The sequence below is a fragment of the Haemaphysalis longicornis genome, unplaced genomic scaffold (genome assembly GCF_048455015.1).
Source record: "Haemaphysalis longicornis isolate Haplotype H1 unplaced genomic scaffold, Haemaphysalis longicornis Haplotype H1 scaffold_9, whole genome shotgun sequence".
NCBI classification, from domain to species: Eukaryota; Metazoa; Arthropoda; class Arachnida; order Ixodida; family Ixodidae; genus Haemaphysalis; species Haemaphysalis longicornis.
In genome coordinates, this window is record NW_027526460.1 from 97,549,037 (window position 1) to 97,565,394 (window position 16,358).

The following is a 16,358-nucleotide window of genomic DNA, read 5'->3' on the forward strand; positions in this document are numbered from 1 at the left end:
GGGCATCATGCCAGAATAAGGTGCATGGCACCAGTACTCCCTCAGGGTGTGGTTGTCCATTTGGACGTTTGTATGGTCTCTGCTGTGAGTCAACTAACACCACATACATGGCTAATTTACTATTACAAAGTGCAGCCTGTCTAGTTTTGAGTGATATTAACATTATTTATCTGAGTGTATGAGAGACAAATTCAAATTTAAAACTCGAAAAATCTTATTTTGCTTCACTTGCCTCTGTATTTTCGAAGTTATATAAAACAATTCAACAGAAATTGGATAGATTGCTGTGCATTCATAATACATACCAATTAGTGGCTGCATGATGGAATTCAATTGGTTTCAAAATTTCTTCATATTTCTGCTAAAAGTCTAAAAAGGGAAATTCTCTACTTGATATTTACATGACTCAGTGCAGAGCAGTGATAGTTTTTGTACATGTTGGCTGTAGACTGATTTTTTTTCCGTCATAATTTGGCTGCATTTATTTGGAATTTTTTAATTGCCAAGGTTAAAATGTCGCAATATACATCCTTACACGGTTCCACATTTTCAACGCTTACTCATAAGTATGCTTGCACATATATTTCCACATTTAGACCTCAGTGCGTAAAATGGTGACAAAATGCAGCCAAATTTTAAAGGTAGGAAAATACGCATACAGCCAACACGTGCAAAGTGTTATTCTTCTGCTCTAAGCCGTGTAATGTTACCTGTTCATCAATTTTCTTCTGTTAGCTTTTATTTGCCTTTTAGCAGACAGGTGAAAACCTATTTGGCTGAGAACAAATTTGTCATCATGTGGCCAATTGGCATGCCTTCTAAGCACACGGCAAATGTCCTCCCTTTACGTTGAATAGTTCTACATATTTCGAATGCAGGTACACGGGATCCAAAATTTTATTCTATAAGTTTTTTTTTTTCATTTGCAGTAGGTTTTAGAACTAGTATTTTATATCAGTCAGAACTAGATCAGCTGGCCTTTCAAATGATTTCTATGTGTGTGTGGTGCAAAGCGATGCCTTACGGTAGCCCCGTATTGTTCAAAAGTGGCCGCGCGGCCTGAGGGAGTGTGACTGCCACATTAAAGGGCCATGCAGACAAAATACAAGCTCGTTTTCTTCGAAAGATTTGGGGTTTTGTAGTGCCCTTTGCACGTGTCGGGCAGCAAATGATGCTTTATTCGCCAAGAAATTAATCAGTTCAAGTTAAAATTTTGATTCTCCCGCCAAATCGTGTGTTTTGTGATGTCTGCCATGACATCACAAGGAAGGGTCTTCAAGCTAATTTCAAGTGCGCCGTCCTGCCTGCAGCGGACTACGGAGCCTTGTTTACCATCAATCCTCTTAAATATCGGCACCATGCTGTCTTCACATTTGCTTTGTTTTTGACTGTATTTGCACCTGGCTTGGTTTTATTACGGTAGGTACTAATTGCTTTGTGAAACATGGGGTACGTCTACAATTAGGGTCACGTAAAACAATGTCGCTTACACCGCTTGGCCAGTGTCGTGTGAGACAACCCCAAAGCACCATAGTGCTGTGCTGCTATAACAAGCACAGTGTGCGCAGTAGTTAACAGCAATATGCACTGATTCTTCTCTTGTAACTTCCATTGTTTCACCCCACCATTCTTACTGCTATAAAATGAATATGCATTACACTTAAGCGAAAATAGCTTATTGTGCAAGCTTATAAGCCCTGCCTAACTTGCGTTTGCTTTCGCTGGCCTCAGCCAACCGCACGGCTGTGCGTATGGTGTCATGTGTCCTAGTGTGGGAAGTGAGCTAGTGGGTCGCATGGCAATTCCCTTTTTTCTAATTATGTAGCTTATTTGAGCAATGTTTACATTTAAAGGGGCCATGGAGGCAGGTCAAGTTTGGTTCCTTCAAAAGATTCCCTCGGTAGAATCAGGTTGACACCACTTTTAACGTAAACTTCACTCAAATAAGCTACATAATTAGGAAAAAAAAGGGAATGGCCATGCGACCCACTAGCTCATTTACCGCAGCAGAACCTATGATGTCATATGCCGAGCTGTGTGATTGGCTGAGGCCGGCAAATGCAAATTAGGCAGAGTTCATAAGCATGCCCAAAGAGCTATTTTCATTTAAATTTAGGGCACATTCTTTTTATATCGGTAAGAATGGTGGGACAAACTGTGGAAGTTAGGAAAGCACACGTAAACATTGAAGTACCTCTGCGTACTGCTGCTGGTACTGCACGCACTATGCTTCGTTTAGATGCATAGCACTGCGGGGCTTTGGAATTGTCTCACACTGGCCAACTGACGCAAGCGACGGTGTCTTACGTGACCATATTTGTCGAGCGAGCACCATGTTTCACAAAATGATTATTTTCTCCATGAATAAAAACAAGCCATGTTTAAATGTGGTCACAAACAAACCAAAAACATGACTGCTTTCCGTGGTGTGGTGGCGCCATCTAGGTCAACTAACAGTAAACAAGTCTCCGCTCCACACTAACTTTAGCTGAAAGACCTGCTCTTATATCACTGCAAACGTCATTCAAACACACGTTTTGGCGTGAAAATCAAAATTTTAGCTTAAATTGATTAATTTCGCAGTGAACAAAGCATCGTTTGCTTCTGGAAAAGCACTGGGGCACATAGAACACGAAATCTTTCGAATAAAACAAACTTGTATTTTGTCTTCATGGCCCCTTTAAAGTCGTGTCAAAATGTTTCTGTCGAGGCAATCTTTCTAATGAACCAAACTTGTGTTTTGTCTGCATGGCCCTTTTAATGGTTTTCAGTAACTTTCTGTGCACTAATGTGCTTTTCCTGTGTCTTGTAACATGTTTCACCTTTTCGTATTTCATAAAGTACAGCACTTTCAGGCCTTATTCTTTATGCCATAAATTGCTTAGAAATTAGGCTCACTCTATTTTGTAAATGAATTATTCAGGTGCATGGCACATTTCTCATGTAAAAGAGAAGAGACGACTCTTATCTTTCTGTACATAACTCGTGCTACCTTTAGAAATTTTTCATGTGAAATTTCACTTCTGCTTCGGCTAGTCGAATTTATTGTCAGAAACAGAAGTAAAGTCATGCATCAAGTTATAAAGAACTTTTGTTTGTGGTATAAAAGTGTATGGTGTACCTTTAAGACTTAAGTGCTGCTTGATTTTGCCACTGATCTTTGTTATGTACGAAATTCGTCCAATAAAATGGTTTTGCAAGGTTTTGCAGAGTTCTAATTGTGCACTTGAGTGGAGGAAAAGCTCCATTGCAATGGAATGTTGAGCTATAACCACAAGCATTAATCAAACGTGTCCTGAAAAGGACCTACGAGCACCTTTTTGGAACATCCCAAAAATTTCCTTTCTTTGTTCTACATGGGATGTCAGACCTCCCAGCAAAGTCCTAGTCTGGGACATCCCAGCGAGGTCTTTTTTTGTATCACTTGGGATGTTTTTGGAACTTAAGTGGGATATCCCTGGGAGTTCCCGAACTCCCAGGTGGGACATCCCTGGCACTTACCTAGGATGTATGTGCGTTGTCTGGGATGCTTGTTCTTCTATCGGTCTGGCTGTTCGAGTACCGTTTTAATATGAATGACGTTTCGGGCACATCCTGACTAGCGCCGCACGGTCCAGCTACTCGCAATTAATGTACGCGTTTTCATCTAATTCAGTCTTTCAGCGCTCAACCTTCCTGTCGACATAATATCTGCAGTCAGTAATCTGGCTTAGTCTCAATTTTATAGGCACCGGTATGTAGACGGCACTGGCGTTACAATGCAAAACCTAGCTTTAATGTATAATTCAAGGTAAATGCTGTGAGGGCAGAGTGCACTTGAAATCTCAGACGTTGTACCCACCAGGACATTACACCTGCCGACATGTACGCTATTTTGCATACCTGCTAAAGAATGCCACCTAACAAGCTGGTGTTTGTCTGCTTCAATTCACAGCATCGGCAGAGTTTCTCTAATGCACGAAATGTCTTAATGGCACTCTACACAAATATTTTTGGCTTCTACTCTATGCTGATATTATATACGTTATCCTGAAAGCCGTACTTTCCTTGTGTGTTTGACGATCCATTACACACCATCAGAAACATGTAAGGGGCTGACAATATTAAACGCAAGCTGAAGTGAAGTTGTACCCTATTTCCACACGTAGCGCCATCCATACAAGGCTCACGGGGGGCATACTATAGTTTCTGTGGCTTTGAACTATTAGCTGCTGGGGGCATTTATTACAGGTGAAGGTTAGGCCGCCAGATGGCAGGATTTTGTCAGGATGGCAGTGTTCATTGGTGTAATGCTGAATCACCTGAAACCCTAGCTATGATTTCATGTTCGTCATAAACCCTGCCAGGGAAATGTTCACGGGACATAAAGTTGCCTGTAGCCCGCTTCCCCAAAGTTCGGAGTGCTTTTGTTCTACTGACGCTGACAAGAAGTGCATTATAGACTCCAGCACCCTGCGTTTTGTCGCTGTGAGGAAGCTGAGAACATGGCAGTACTCAGGAAGTAGTATCTGGAAGTGGAGCTCACAAACGTGTCAGATACATATTTTCACCTTTGGAGACACTCAGGTGTGCAACAAACGAAGTCCCCCGATTTAACTCCAAACAACTCGTCAAGGTAATTCCACATTGGCTCTTATGCCCCTCTGAAAGATTGAGGTGCTGTTCGTTCTTAAACATATTCCTAAACTTTGGAAATGAGTGCTGTAACAGAGTAAGATGGAGGGTCTCGGAAGGGGGGTGAAGTGGCACAGCCTGATTTAGCTCAATTAAGGGTATTGGAGTTGTCCCGGACATCAGTGCGGTGTAATGCCTTCTGGCATAAAAAAGAACTTGCCCAACAGCCATACCTCGGAAAAACTGGAAGCCACTCACTCACACTTGCATAGAAAAAGTATTTTCCTCACGCACTCACTTACACTCTTACCATTCGCCGTCACCACTCGCCCTCACTCGCGCTCGCGCTCGCCACTCGACTCCCCTCGCACACGAGTATGTGCAGCAGACCCTCCATGAGTCATGAAACCGAACAGTATTACTGCATTACGGCGTCAGAAGGCCATCCAAATCGTATTCCTAAACCAACATGCCACCAGAGAATTAATCCTAGGGTGCCCCATAGCAGGAGCCCAGTGACAACATATTTCCGAAGCTAAAAGCGATCCCGCCATGAATAACCATCACAGCGAGCGGAGCCTGCGACGAATATCCAACAGCGAGTACAAGCGCAATAATGACGCGGGTAGCACAAGTGCACTCGCAAGTGGTACGTGGGGCTCGCACTCGCCAGTCCAAAACTATGGTGAGGCTCACTCACCACTCGCTCATGAGTGCTGAGTGGGGGTGTGTGAGGGAGCCTGCCGACCTATGCCGACAGCGCATTGAGCTGCTGTACCAGTTTGGGGCAAACGGAAGCGAATAACAACAACAGCTATGTTGAAATTTGACTGCACGTTAAACATAGCCAAGTGGTCAAATTTATTCCGTAGCCCTTCACGGCAGCGCACCTCAATGCCTAGGTGTAGTTTTTGGCACGATAAATTAACCTTCTTAATTTCAATATTTGAAGAATGAAAGGCAGAGAGAATGAAAGCAGAGTTTTGTCATCATGAGAATTTTAATGATGATAAAACGAGATTTGCCGGAAATATGCATCATCAGGTGAAAATGCCAAAAGCTGGGCTTTTGCTCAAAGTTGACGTACTTCCGCAACCTCCGAGCAATGTACTTTCGGCACAGAAGGAGGACGTCCCAAGAGAATGCGCTGTAATCAAAAGTACTAAAGTGTGGCCTTGTTAGTGGAAAAAGGGGTTTTTTTGTCATTCCTGGCAAGCCGATATTTTTAAAATGGAAGACGTTTGTTCGATGATTATGTGCTAGAATTATTGACATCCTAGGGGATCCTAATCTGACGCTGAACCATGCTCACACAATTCTGCTGGCATTGCCGCAGTGTCAGATAGAAGGTGCAGAAATGTTTGGCTAAACGGTACCGGGGCCACAAATCTAATACAGTATTCATTTTTGCCAAAAAGCAGTGGTTAGTATGCTTTATACTGGCCCATTGACCCTTAAAAATTTTTTTCTGCTGCACAAGCATAAAAGAACAAATTTCTATAGCAATGCCACCTGCGTGTGAGAGCACCCATGAACCCTGCTGTTTCCCCGAAGAAACCACTCGTGTCTAAACTGGTCCCCTATCAGTGGCATCTGACAAGTCTTTCAGAGCCCCTCAAATGTCTGTTCTTAGTTCCTGTTATCGTTATCAGCACCGCCTACGCAACGTTCTGATAGCGTTCTTATCTTTTTGTGCATTAGATACTTATTTGTGCACTGCCCATGCTTCTGACTCCTGCATGCAGAGATAAGAGCACCCCCACCGCCGTTGACAAGAGCTGCATCTCTCAAGTGGCACACTAACACTGCAACCCTGATAGAACACCCTTCCTCACAGTTATGAAAAAAAGATTGGGATTTTATGCAAAAGGCTGGCTTCGCTAATGCTCTCTTGCTCGTTTGCGAAAAATTTGAGTGGGTGAGGCTTACACTGGTCGCTTTGTAATGGGCATGGATGATAGAGCCAGCCTGGTTAAGGTCTTCGCGGCTGGTGGCTTTGGAGGAGTGTGCAATGTGCTGTCCGGACATCCACTCGATACCATCAAGGTAATCCTGCACGTCTCGAAGAAGAGTGGGATTTGCGCCCACTGTGATTGCCACTATTGTGGTATCCATTATACGTGATTTGTGCAACGTGGGTAGCCAGTTGTGTTTACAGTAGGAGGGTTGCAAGCTAGGCTTGTTGGACTTTAGACTTCTTGGATAAAACCAGTGCGAATTCAGATGAAGACAAAAGGAAGTAACCACAAGGACAGCCAGCGGCTGTCCTTGTGGTTACTTCTTTTTGTCTTCGTCTGAATTCGCGCTGGTTTTATCCAGGAATGTTTACAGTAGCCAGTACAGTGCTCACAATACCTAGCTGTGTGGTCTGCACAATGCCTATGGTATGTGTCATCTTGTCGTGTCATCTTTCCAACTTTTCAACGAAAAATGGAGCTGAAACAAAGTCTACCACCTCTAGTAATGCCCTCTGTTTTATAATGTTTGCTTGAAGTGAGCGTCTTTTAAAAAGCACGTGCCCAGCAAACGTTCCCGCATTCAGTTGTTTTACATTGACGTCGTGCATATGGGTAAGTGCTAGCGTCTCAAAAACACCTGGACAAGCTTCACCACTTATGATTTGTGCTGTCACAAACCTTAGTGCGGAAAAGCGCATAAGGTGGTAATACTATTCCTTACACTTTTGGCATCTTCTGCATCAATAAGCATCTGCTGTTTCTGGAAGTGGCACTGTGTATTCACGTCACTGTAATCTACCAATGTAAGATGACTAGCCTTTGCACTTCAGTGCCTCTTAAGCTTTCGTACTCCTATATCGTTGCACCAGATAAGGATCTTCATATTTAATTCTTTTAGCAGTTGGACTGCGACATTTAGGATGGCAGGACTGCCAGATTTTTTTTTTTTTTTACCATAGCAGACATTCAGTTTGGTATAGGCTGTGCAATAATTAAAAGCTTCATGAAAAAAAAAGTGTTAAATCAGCTACTAAAATGGTGGTGAAATTTCAATAAATTCCGAACGCACCCAGGATGCGCGATCTTCCGCACAGTTACAGCGGGATTTTAGTAGGTTGTAGGGGAAAGTTTTGCATCGTAGAGGCCAAATCGTGGCTGTGAAGGAATCTGTGGCGCTGTCTTATTTTACGCATATTTGCATTGTTGAGCTTGCAATTAACTTCAGGCAATTAACTTCAGTTGACATTAGTAATGAATGGTGCGATGTGTGCGGATCACCTGCTCATACGGCTTTGGAAGGCCGTTCGTTTTATTCATTCAACGCTCGCTCACTCGCTGATGTGCCCAGTTGCTTGCTGTCTCACTACGTTGGCGGCATTACAGTGTTTCGCCCAGTGGTTGTCCTTTGTGATGCGAGAGCGATCCCCTCTCGCCCTGCTTGGAACAGGTCAGGCTGCAGACCATGCCGAAGCCAGGCCCTGGAGAACTTCCCCGCTACACGGGCACCTTCGACTGTGCCAAGAAAACCATAGTCAGGGAGGTGAGAGGAGCACCGCGCTCTTTTGACACTGCCGTTTAACGGGGGACATGGGTCTTCGATCAAAAACCTTATTTTCACAGTTATGGTAATAAAAATTCGGGGATGCATGTAGTTTTTCCTTCTAATTGCAGATACAAAATTTGTTTTTGAGTAAAACTATTATATTTAAATTTATTTAAATGTTTTTATTTGATTTTTTGACAGCCTTTGTAAACCAACTGCTGAAGGCATGCAGCTGAACAAGGTACCAGTCAACTGTGCACAAATCAAGGAGTGAAATAAGACTAACGTCATCACTCTATCTTGTCTTTAGCAGAAGTTACGACCACTTGATGTTTGGGCCTGAAAGGCAAAACTGGTCTGTTTGCCACCTTTCAAGCCCCGAAACAGTCTTTTTGACAAAACTTCATGGGCTTGTACTTCATGGGCTTGTTCAGTTTTCTTTTTTTTTTTTTAGCTGATTTCAAATATCGAATTACTTTTGATGTGAGCCAACTAGTTTCCAAGTTAAATAAAAAATATTCTTCATTGGAGAACGATAGGAAAAAAGCTTTTCAACAAAAGATTATCAGCAAGACATGAATAGATTCCAGAAGTTGTGGAGAATGAAAAATGAGAAGCAGTTTTTTTGTTTTCCGATCACATACCTGTTTACATATATTCTAACTTCTAGGTTCGAACTACTCCTGCTAACCAATTAAAAATAATGCTAATTAATAACTACTGAAACACAAAATGCAAAATCTGCATGTTTTAAACATTCAGCTTCACAGTGCAAAAAAAAAAAAAAAAGATCTTCCTAGCTGCACTACATGTTGGGATGTACCTCTCGGGAATTTTGTATCACTGTGATACCACTCATGGCGAAAAAGTGGGGAATTATGGGAGAATAATTATTTCTTTGCTGAAATCGGGCCTCTGTGGCTTTTATAAGTACCTGGTACTGTTCTAAATATGGAATTTTTTTAGGAAAAGCTGTGCAAATCAAGAGAAAAGTGGTATCTAAAGAAATGCTTTTTTGGGCAGTTTTTTGGTCCCAAAGACCCATGTGCCCCCCTTTAAGAGCAGTGTGCCCCCTGTTATCGAAACTTGTCATCGAAACTCGACTAACTACCTTCCTCGGACAGTTGTGTCAGGGCTGGTCCCAGCCACGAGAAGGAAATTCGGTGCAGAAGAGGTGTGCACTGGGCTGCGCTCGTCAGACAGTCCCAAATAATGAACAGGAGTCTGCCTCTCTCACTGAAAAAAAAAAAAATGGTGTGTAACCAATGCGTGCTGTCGGCCATTACTTGTGGGGCAGAAGTGTGGTGCCACACGGATCATTAGGAAGGAAAACTAGGTCAGCTTTGCCAGCCAAAGTCGAGTGGAAGACATGCTTGCCCAAATTGAGATGAAAAAGTGGACTGGCGCTCACCATGTAGTGAGGCGAACTGGTGGGTTACCAGCCTAGCAGAGTGGCTACTGATAGGAGCGACTAGAAGAAGGGGGATGCTGTTAACTGAGTGGAGCGAAGCCATGAGTAAATTCAGAGGCAAAGAGTGGACTTGAGCAGCACAGGACAGGAGTGGTCAGAGGTCAGTGGGAAAGTCCTTCGTCCTGCAGTGCTGTTGATGATGAGGATGCAGCGAGTGTGGTTCAATGCCATCAGTTACACGCAGACTGGTGAACCGTGTGCTGTTGAAACAGTCAAGCGCGGAGTGTGCGTTTATGTGTTGGGTCCTGCTGCTCTGGTTGCGTCATATGATAAAGCTTGAAAGCTGCGGAAAGTTCCCCAGTGGTCTTTCCACCTTTTATCTTTTCTTTGTGAGCACACAGTGCTAATTCTTGTGGAGTATGTTGTTACATTGATTGTTCCTAAAGTCACAGGGCTCCTATTGGTAGTGGGTTTTCGTTTGGTGGTGGGCATGACACACTGCCTCTCGCAGGGCTTTCTGGGCCTGTACAAGGGCATGGCAGCACCCCTGACGGGCGTGACACCCATGTTTGCCGTCTGCTTTCTGGGCTTTGGCATCGGCAAGAAGATCCAACAGAAGCACCCCAACGACGAGCTCTCGTGAGTCGAGGGAAGAAAAGGCAGTTGCACTGCGCTCGTCCGCCGTCAGTCAATGAGGCATCAGGTGTTCGGACAGGGGAGCCACACTAGTGGGGGGGAGGGGGATTCACTTGTCGAAACAAGTGATTCCGAATTGACCTTCTCCTGTGAAGGAATAGGCAGGAACGTAACGTAGAATGTAGTGACAGGGGATGGGTGGGTCTGTGCATGACGCAAGCACACCTCTTCCATCTACTGGATGACGCAGCACTGTTTGTTACGTGTAGAAGAGGCATTGTAGTGCTGCCTAAGAGGGACAACACCTTTTTACTATGGCTACTGCCCTGCTGTCGCTACTAGGGATCACCGATGAATAGTCCCGGACTCTACAAACTGAGACAGAACTCAGCCTTTGTTTTAAAGCGAAGCTTTTTACCTCTACCCTCCAAGGGTTTTATTGCAACCGTTGGTGTCAGGAGAAAACTCCCATGAACAAATAAAAGAACTTACTGGCACTACCAGGAATCGAACGTGGAATGAATAGAGAAACGGAGCGAGAGCCCGTTTTCTTACCGACTGAGCTACGAGCCCATGCAGAGACGGGGGAGACAGATGGTGCACTCACCGAGCACATCTGCGGGTTTGCACCCTGCGTTCTCGCTGAATGCCAAGTGATAGCGTCACGCGACCTCTCGCGCCACAGCGGCCACGGCATGTGAAGCGGCCGTGAGTGCGCCTAGCGCATGCACTAGGAGTTGTAAAAATTAAAGCTCACACCAACGCATGGCACCTCACTTTTCCTACATCTCTGCCGCCGATCTCGTCGCCTCCATCGGCGGCGGCAGAGACGAAGGCGAAGTGTTGTCCTAACAAATAGCTTGAGCTTCTGACAGGAGGGACAAGTTCAAGAACAATTAGCTTGAGCTTTATAAAACAATGTTTCCACTCATGTGGTTCACCAATACAACTCAACCAACCACCATTCATGGATCATGCATTGAGTTGACCTTAGCAAGGAATATCTCTTTGAATTAATGAAGGGTGCTGTTAAGTGCACTTCACTTGTCTCTGATTTCACTCTTTGCAGAGCCACGTGTGTGAATTCAAGTGACGTCTTGTGAGTTATTGTTGTGGGTGTCGTTCACAGCTTCGCTTTCCAACCATTTTCACAGAGTGGATTGGCCTGTATTTTTTTACATATACTCTTATGGTGAGAAGTGCCCTTGGACAGCCCGTGGACTATATACAGTGACTGCAAGACTAAGTAAAAAGCTCCACTGTTACAGCTGTGAATGCTACTGGACTATCTGTCTAAGCCCACCAGTGCTTCCAGTCAGAAGCCAAGTTGTGTTATCGCTTGTCATGCTAATGTGAGGCGCAGGATATCCCAATCGGTTAGGGAGTAGTAGGCTGCAATTATGGTCATGGTTTTATCGTGTGTTGTGACTCGTGAGTAAGGGCTCTTGATTGCCAGGATGAGGACATTACGTCATGTTCTGTCTTAAAAGGAGTAAGCGAAAAAGGGTTTTGTAGTGGAAAAAAAATTGGTGCAGCTTGCACTAGTCATGCAAGGCTGGAGAAACAGCGGAGCTGTGGATCGACCTAGCTTCTTCCGGTTTCGCTAAGTTTTGTTGGGCTATGCTAAGTTTTATGAGGTCTTGTGATGTTCTTGCTAGACGAGGCTAAGTGTTGGGGGGTGAGGCCAGGTTTGGACGGATCTTACGTGGCCGTTCCGGTCGGTCCCCCACACTGACAGTGGATCCCAAAGGGGGGAAGAAGCTAGAACGACCCCCAGCTCCACCGTTTCTCCAGCCTTGCACCACGAGTGCAAGCTGCGCCAATTTTTATTGTGTTTTAGTAGCCCAAGAAAGTCTATCACCTTCAAAATGGTATAGTAATGGGTGCCCATACGCATATGCCCCTTGTGCTCACACTCGAGCAGGCGTGAAAGCTGGCTTCACTGTTATAACACCCTATCTGTGGTGGTGCACCCTTTACAGGTGGTGCAGTTTTTTTCTTGGTACGGTGAAACCTCCTTAAACTGTACTTGATGGGGACGCGAAGAAAGTACGTGCTAACCGACACTACAGTTTATCCGAATGCATTCGGTTAAAGGGGCACACCGACTCGGGGATTCAGCTTAACTGCGTATAAAAAGCAACTACGCTTTATGCAGGTACAGTTAATGAGGTTCCACTGTTTTTTTTTTTTTTTTGCTAACGCCACCAGACCAAGTTGACACATGCTGGTGCATGAAAAAAGTTAGGTGATGCTTTCCTTGCCCTCCCCCCCTCCCCTTTTTTTTTAGCAGAAGCAGACGTTTTTTGCACCTACTTGGACCAATGGCCCTTGAAGGAAGTAGTAACTGAAAAAAGTTGTAAAAGGTGGTCCCCTTTTTATTGGTAGGCTTTTTGCACTACTGGACGAGCTTTAAAAAACATTTTGTACCTCGAAAAAACAATAAAAAACTGATAACTTCACCGAATGACAGCAAGTCTTTCTAGGTGATGTGTGAAGGAACCAGTATGTTCTAGCTTATGTATTACCAATTGCCTTTGGAGCCTTTTTTGTTGTCGTTACTGCGCTGAAGAACTTTCTCGGGTCACTTTACTCACTCCAGCCCAAATTGGTTGAGCTCACTCTTTATTTGCGATCTATTTATATTTTCCCATATGTTCCAGGCCTTGAAATTGTGGCCTAATTCCCCCCATCTCGGCCCAGGTTGCCCCAACTGTTTGCCGCTGGTATGCTGTCGGGTGTCTTCACGACAGCAATTATGGCCCCCGGCGAACGGATCAAGTGCCTTCTTCAGGCAGGTGGTCCTCTCGATTTGTTGTCCAGAATTTGGCCCAGAGCAGCCATAAAGACATGGTGGAAGGACGAATACTGTATTTACTCACGTAATTCTCACTTTTTTTCCGGAAAAATCAGTGTGAAGTTAGGGGGTGCGATAATTATGCGGGATAAAAAAAAACAACTGGCTGATGTTGTTAGAAGTGAATGAAAGAAACAAATGTATAACAGTGCGATGCAAAGTTGCCATTCCCTGTACTCTAGCCGTGTGCCATGGCACAAGTCATGTGCTGTTTTTTCCTTCCCGTTTGGAACATTCAGAGTTCAGTTCGGCTCTAGCTGTCCCGTTCTGATTAAATGTTAACCGAAGCTTAATGTCGTTGTTGAAACGAGCGGTGCACACGAACGGTGCCCTCTACCAAACTAAAACAAAATGCATTATGCGCACATGCTCAAGGAAGACACACAAAACTTCATTTAATGATGTTTGTACACAACGTCATTTCCGTACAAAACATCATTTAATAGGCCGCTTCTGACTGTTTCAGTTTGAATCATATTTTATACAGTATCTCTTTATTCTTGCTGGCACAAAAACGCAAGTTACATGGTGGTTGAATGTTATTGTTGCCCAGCATTCTTCTTCTTGGTGGCCTACTTGACGGTGGCAAGGTTGTTAAATATTAAAAATGCCGCTTTCAAATATTTTAGGGCTTGTTAGTAAGCATTCTCGGTTCAAGTTTTTTTAAAGGGACACTGAAGTGATATGTAAACATTGCGGGATTACTAGCGCAAATTGTAGTCCGGAGTCCCCAGGCCATGTTTCGACCACTCTAGGCGCGTTTACGCGATTTTATTTAGTAGAAAAACTAATTCGAAAACGCCGTCCTCCTCTCTTTACGCTCGCCCATTTTCTGTGGCGTTTTCGTGTGACGTCAGGAGGGGATGAGCTGGCAATTGGCTGCGCCACGGCTGCGCTACTGCACGGCTCCCCGGCCGACAGAGTCAGTCGGCCCAGCGTTTCGTCCGCCGGCCGCCGGCGAGTCGTCGCAATCAAGGAGGTTAAAAAAAAATTGCTTGGTCGCAATTCGTTCGCTTAGTTGAAACGAAGCCAGGACACGTTTGTGAATGGAAGAATGTGCCTTTCTTTACTTGGTTTGTTTGTACACTGTATCTAGCTCCAAGTCAAGGTTGCTTCACACAAGCACTGCACATGCGACGCTTCGCTGACTGGTACGCCAGTAGGAAAATATAAGGCCTCTTGAAGGCAGGAGAAGAGTCAGCGAAGTCAATATAGGTACTAAGCAAATAAAATCAACTGATATTTTTACCGTACAGCGTAAAACTAGGGCGCGGGAAGCACTTTTTTGCGCTGGGCGAACAAGCACAGCGGTCAGCAGCACGACTACGCATCTGCGAACGCTTTTCCGTCTACGAAATGCAATTGCTAGACGTGAGCTACTGTGGAAACTCGGGCGACGCTTACTGCACGATCGCAGTACAACAAATAGTCACCTAAGCAACTTGAAATGCCAAAACTAAATAAAAGTTTAAACCGGTTGTACAATATATACCCTATATTAGCAAGACTATCGCGTCCCGCTCCGTAGCCTAGCAGTCTGGGGCGCTAGGAATTCACCGTAGATGTTTTGCGAGTCACGAGTTCGAATCCCCGCGGGTACGTGCTTTTTTTTTTTTTTGTAAGTTAACTTTTTTGTTTTCCGCCGATGTTTTCTATATTGAGTTCACCTTTTTTGGGGCCGCAACGTTCATGGCTACACGAACTAGTTCACAAAACGCGCGCAGGCTGGCACTGGCGCGCTAGCGAGTTCTCGTTGGCGTGCTGTTGCCATAAGCACCGACTGCTTGCAGGCAGTGGGCACAGGCCAGAATGAACAGACCCTTGGGCTGGTGCGAACACGCTTTTTACGATACAGGCATGAGGGAGGCAAGCTCCAAATATGGGGGAAAAGCGCATGACATTTGGGCGTCTGCGGGTACGCGGAGGGCGTTCATGCACTGCGTAGGTCTCGGCTAGTGAATGCTACGACTACAAGCCGTCCTGGGAGGCTTATCTTGTGCATTTTACAGCCGACAACATGGCAGAAGCGCGGTACGATGATTACTGAGATATTGAGAATGCCCATCCAATAAAGCCATTGGTTATGTTTTACAGAACCGAAACCGAAACCGAAACTTGTGTGATTGCTAACCTTGGGCATCGTCCAATCACGGCGCCCCTCCTCTCAACGTCACAGCCTTAGTTGGTGCGGCCGCCGCAAACCGCGCATGGTAGTTTTTCTTCTTTCGCGCTTTGTAAAATAATTACCGATTAGTCAACCGGATAAACGATGAAAAGTGTGCTAATTTGAGCCAGTCTACGCAGTGCAAGCAAAAACGGGAGCTTGACAAATTCACTTCAGTGTCCCTTTAATGGATGCCTTTTTCTTTGAGATACAAAACATCTCTTTTTAAGTCATTAACAGTCTATGTCTGTTGTGTGTATGTATATATAATATGTATCGGGATGTGAAACGACTCCACTACAAACGCTGCTGCTCCTCAGAATACAAACGCTGTGTTGTTCATAATCCTTGAAGTATGTGCTCCTCCTCGTATTAAATGCTCATACTCTTTTGAGTATGAAAACTTTGTTTTAGTGTTCTGAGGACTGAAATTGAAAGCAGAGCCTTTCTTGCATCGATTTGAAATGTGCAAGGGCTACTCGCAGAGCAGAGAGGAAGCCTACCTACTTAAAGGCCAACTGCACTCAAATTTCACCCTGGCTAAGTGCCTTCGAAGAGTGTAGTAGGTACCATGAGAACTACTGCGAGGCGACCAGTAGCTCTGTGCAATGCATGGTTATTCAGTTTCAGGCACTCAAAATAATGCCCTTGCAGACGACAAAGCACCTGCCGGCATGTCGCGCAAACAGCCATTTAGCGGAAGTGACATGCCAGCCGTCCTGGCCGCTTGGCCTGCCTTGCAGCGGGAGAATCCAGGAAACTCGTATTTTGCGCCGCCGGTACGCCTGGCCTTCGTGGCTCCGAAGAGGCTTCATCAACCGTGCGGTTCTCTCCTTTTCGAGTGTCGTCGCGACATCATGCCTACGCGGTGTGCTGCTGTCGGAGCGCACGAATAGTGTCGTGCTTGCGAGACAAGCGCTCGCTTTTCCGCGCGCCTCCCACACCCCCGCACACGCGCGCTCACACTCTCCTCCTGGCTGGCCGAGCCGGCCGCGTCGGCCGGGCCGCACAGCTCGCGCCGTCAGGCCAGGCCGTCTGGCCGCTTGCGCCGACGGCTGATACATCACTTCCGCCTGCACATAATGGCTGTGTTTTGCCCAGTTTCGTTTTCAAAATCGTCGATTTTTGCTGGTTGCTTGTGGCGTGATTACGCACATTTTAGGCGTCACACTTCG

General features: G+C 45.2%; 1 protein-coding gene across 3 annotated transcripts in view; it reads left to right on the top strand.

Moving 5' to 3' along the window:
• Colt (carnitine/acylcarnitine carrier protein colt, mitochondrial) overlaps positions 1 to 16,358 on the top strand; it is a 34,240-nt gene that overhangs the window by 3,950 nt on the left and 13,932 nt on the right. For 2 of the 3 annotated variants that reach the window (XM_077685239.1, XM_077685241.1), the window contains exons 2-4: positions 8,020 to 8,112; positions 10,038 to 10,165; positions 12,866 to 12,956. In XM_077685239.1, coding sequence (XP_077541365.1) covers positions 8,020 to 8,112; positions 10,038 to 10,165; positions 12,866 to 12,956 — 312 coding nt within the window. Of the gene's footprint in view, positions 1 to 6,498; positions 6,661 to 8,019; positions 8,113 to 10,037; positions 10,166 to 12,865; positions 12,957 to 16,358 lie in introns of those variants that run through there. The other variant, XM_077685240.1, reaches the window with a different exon arrangement.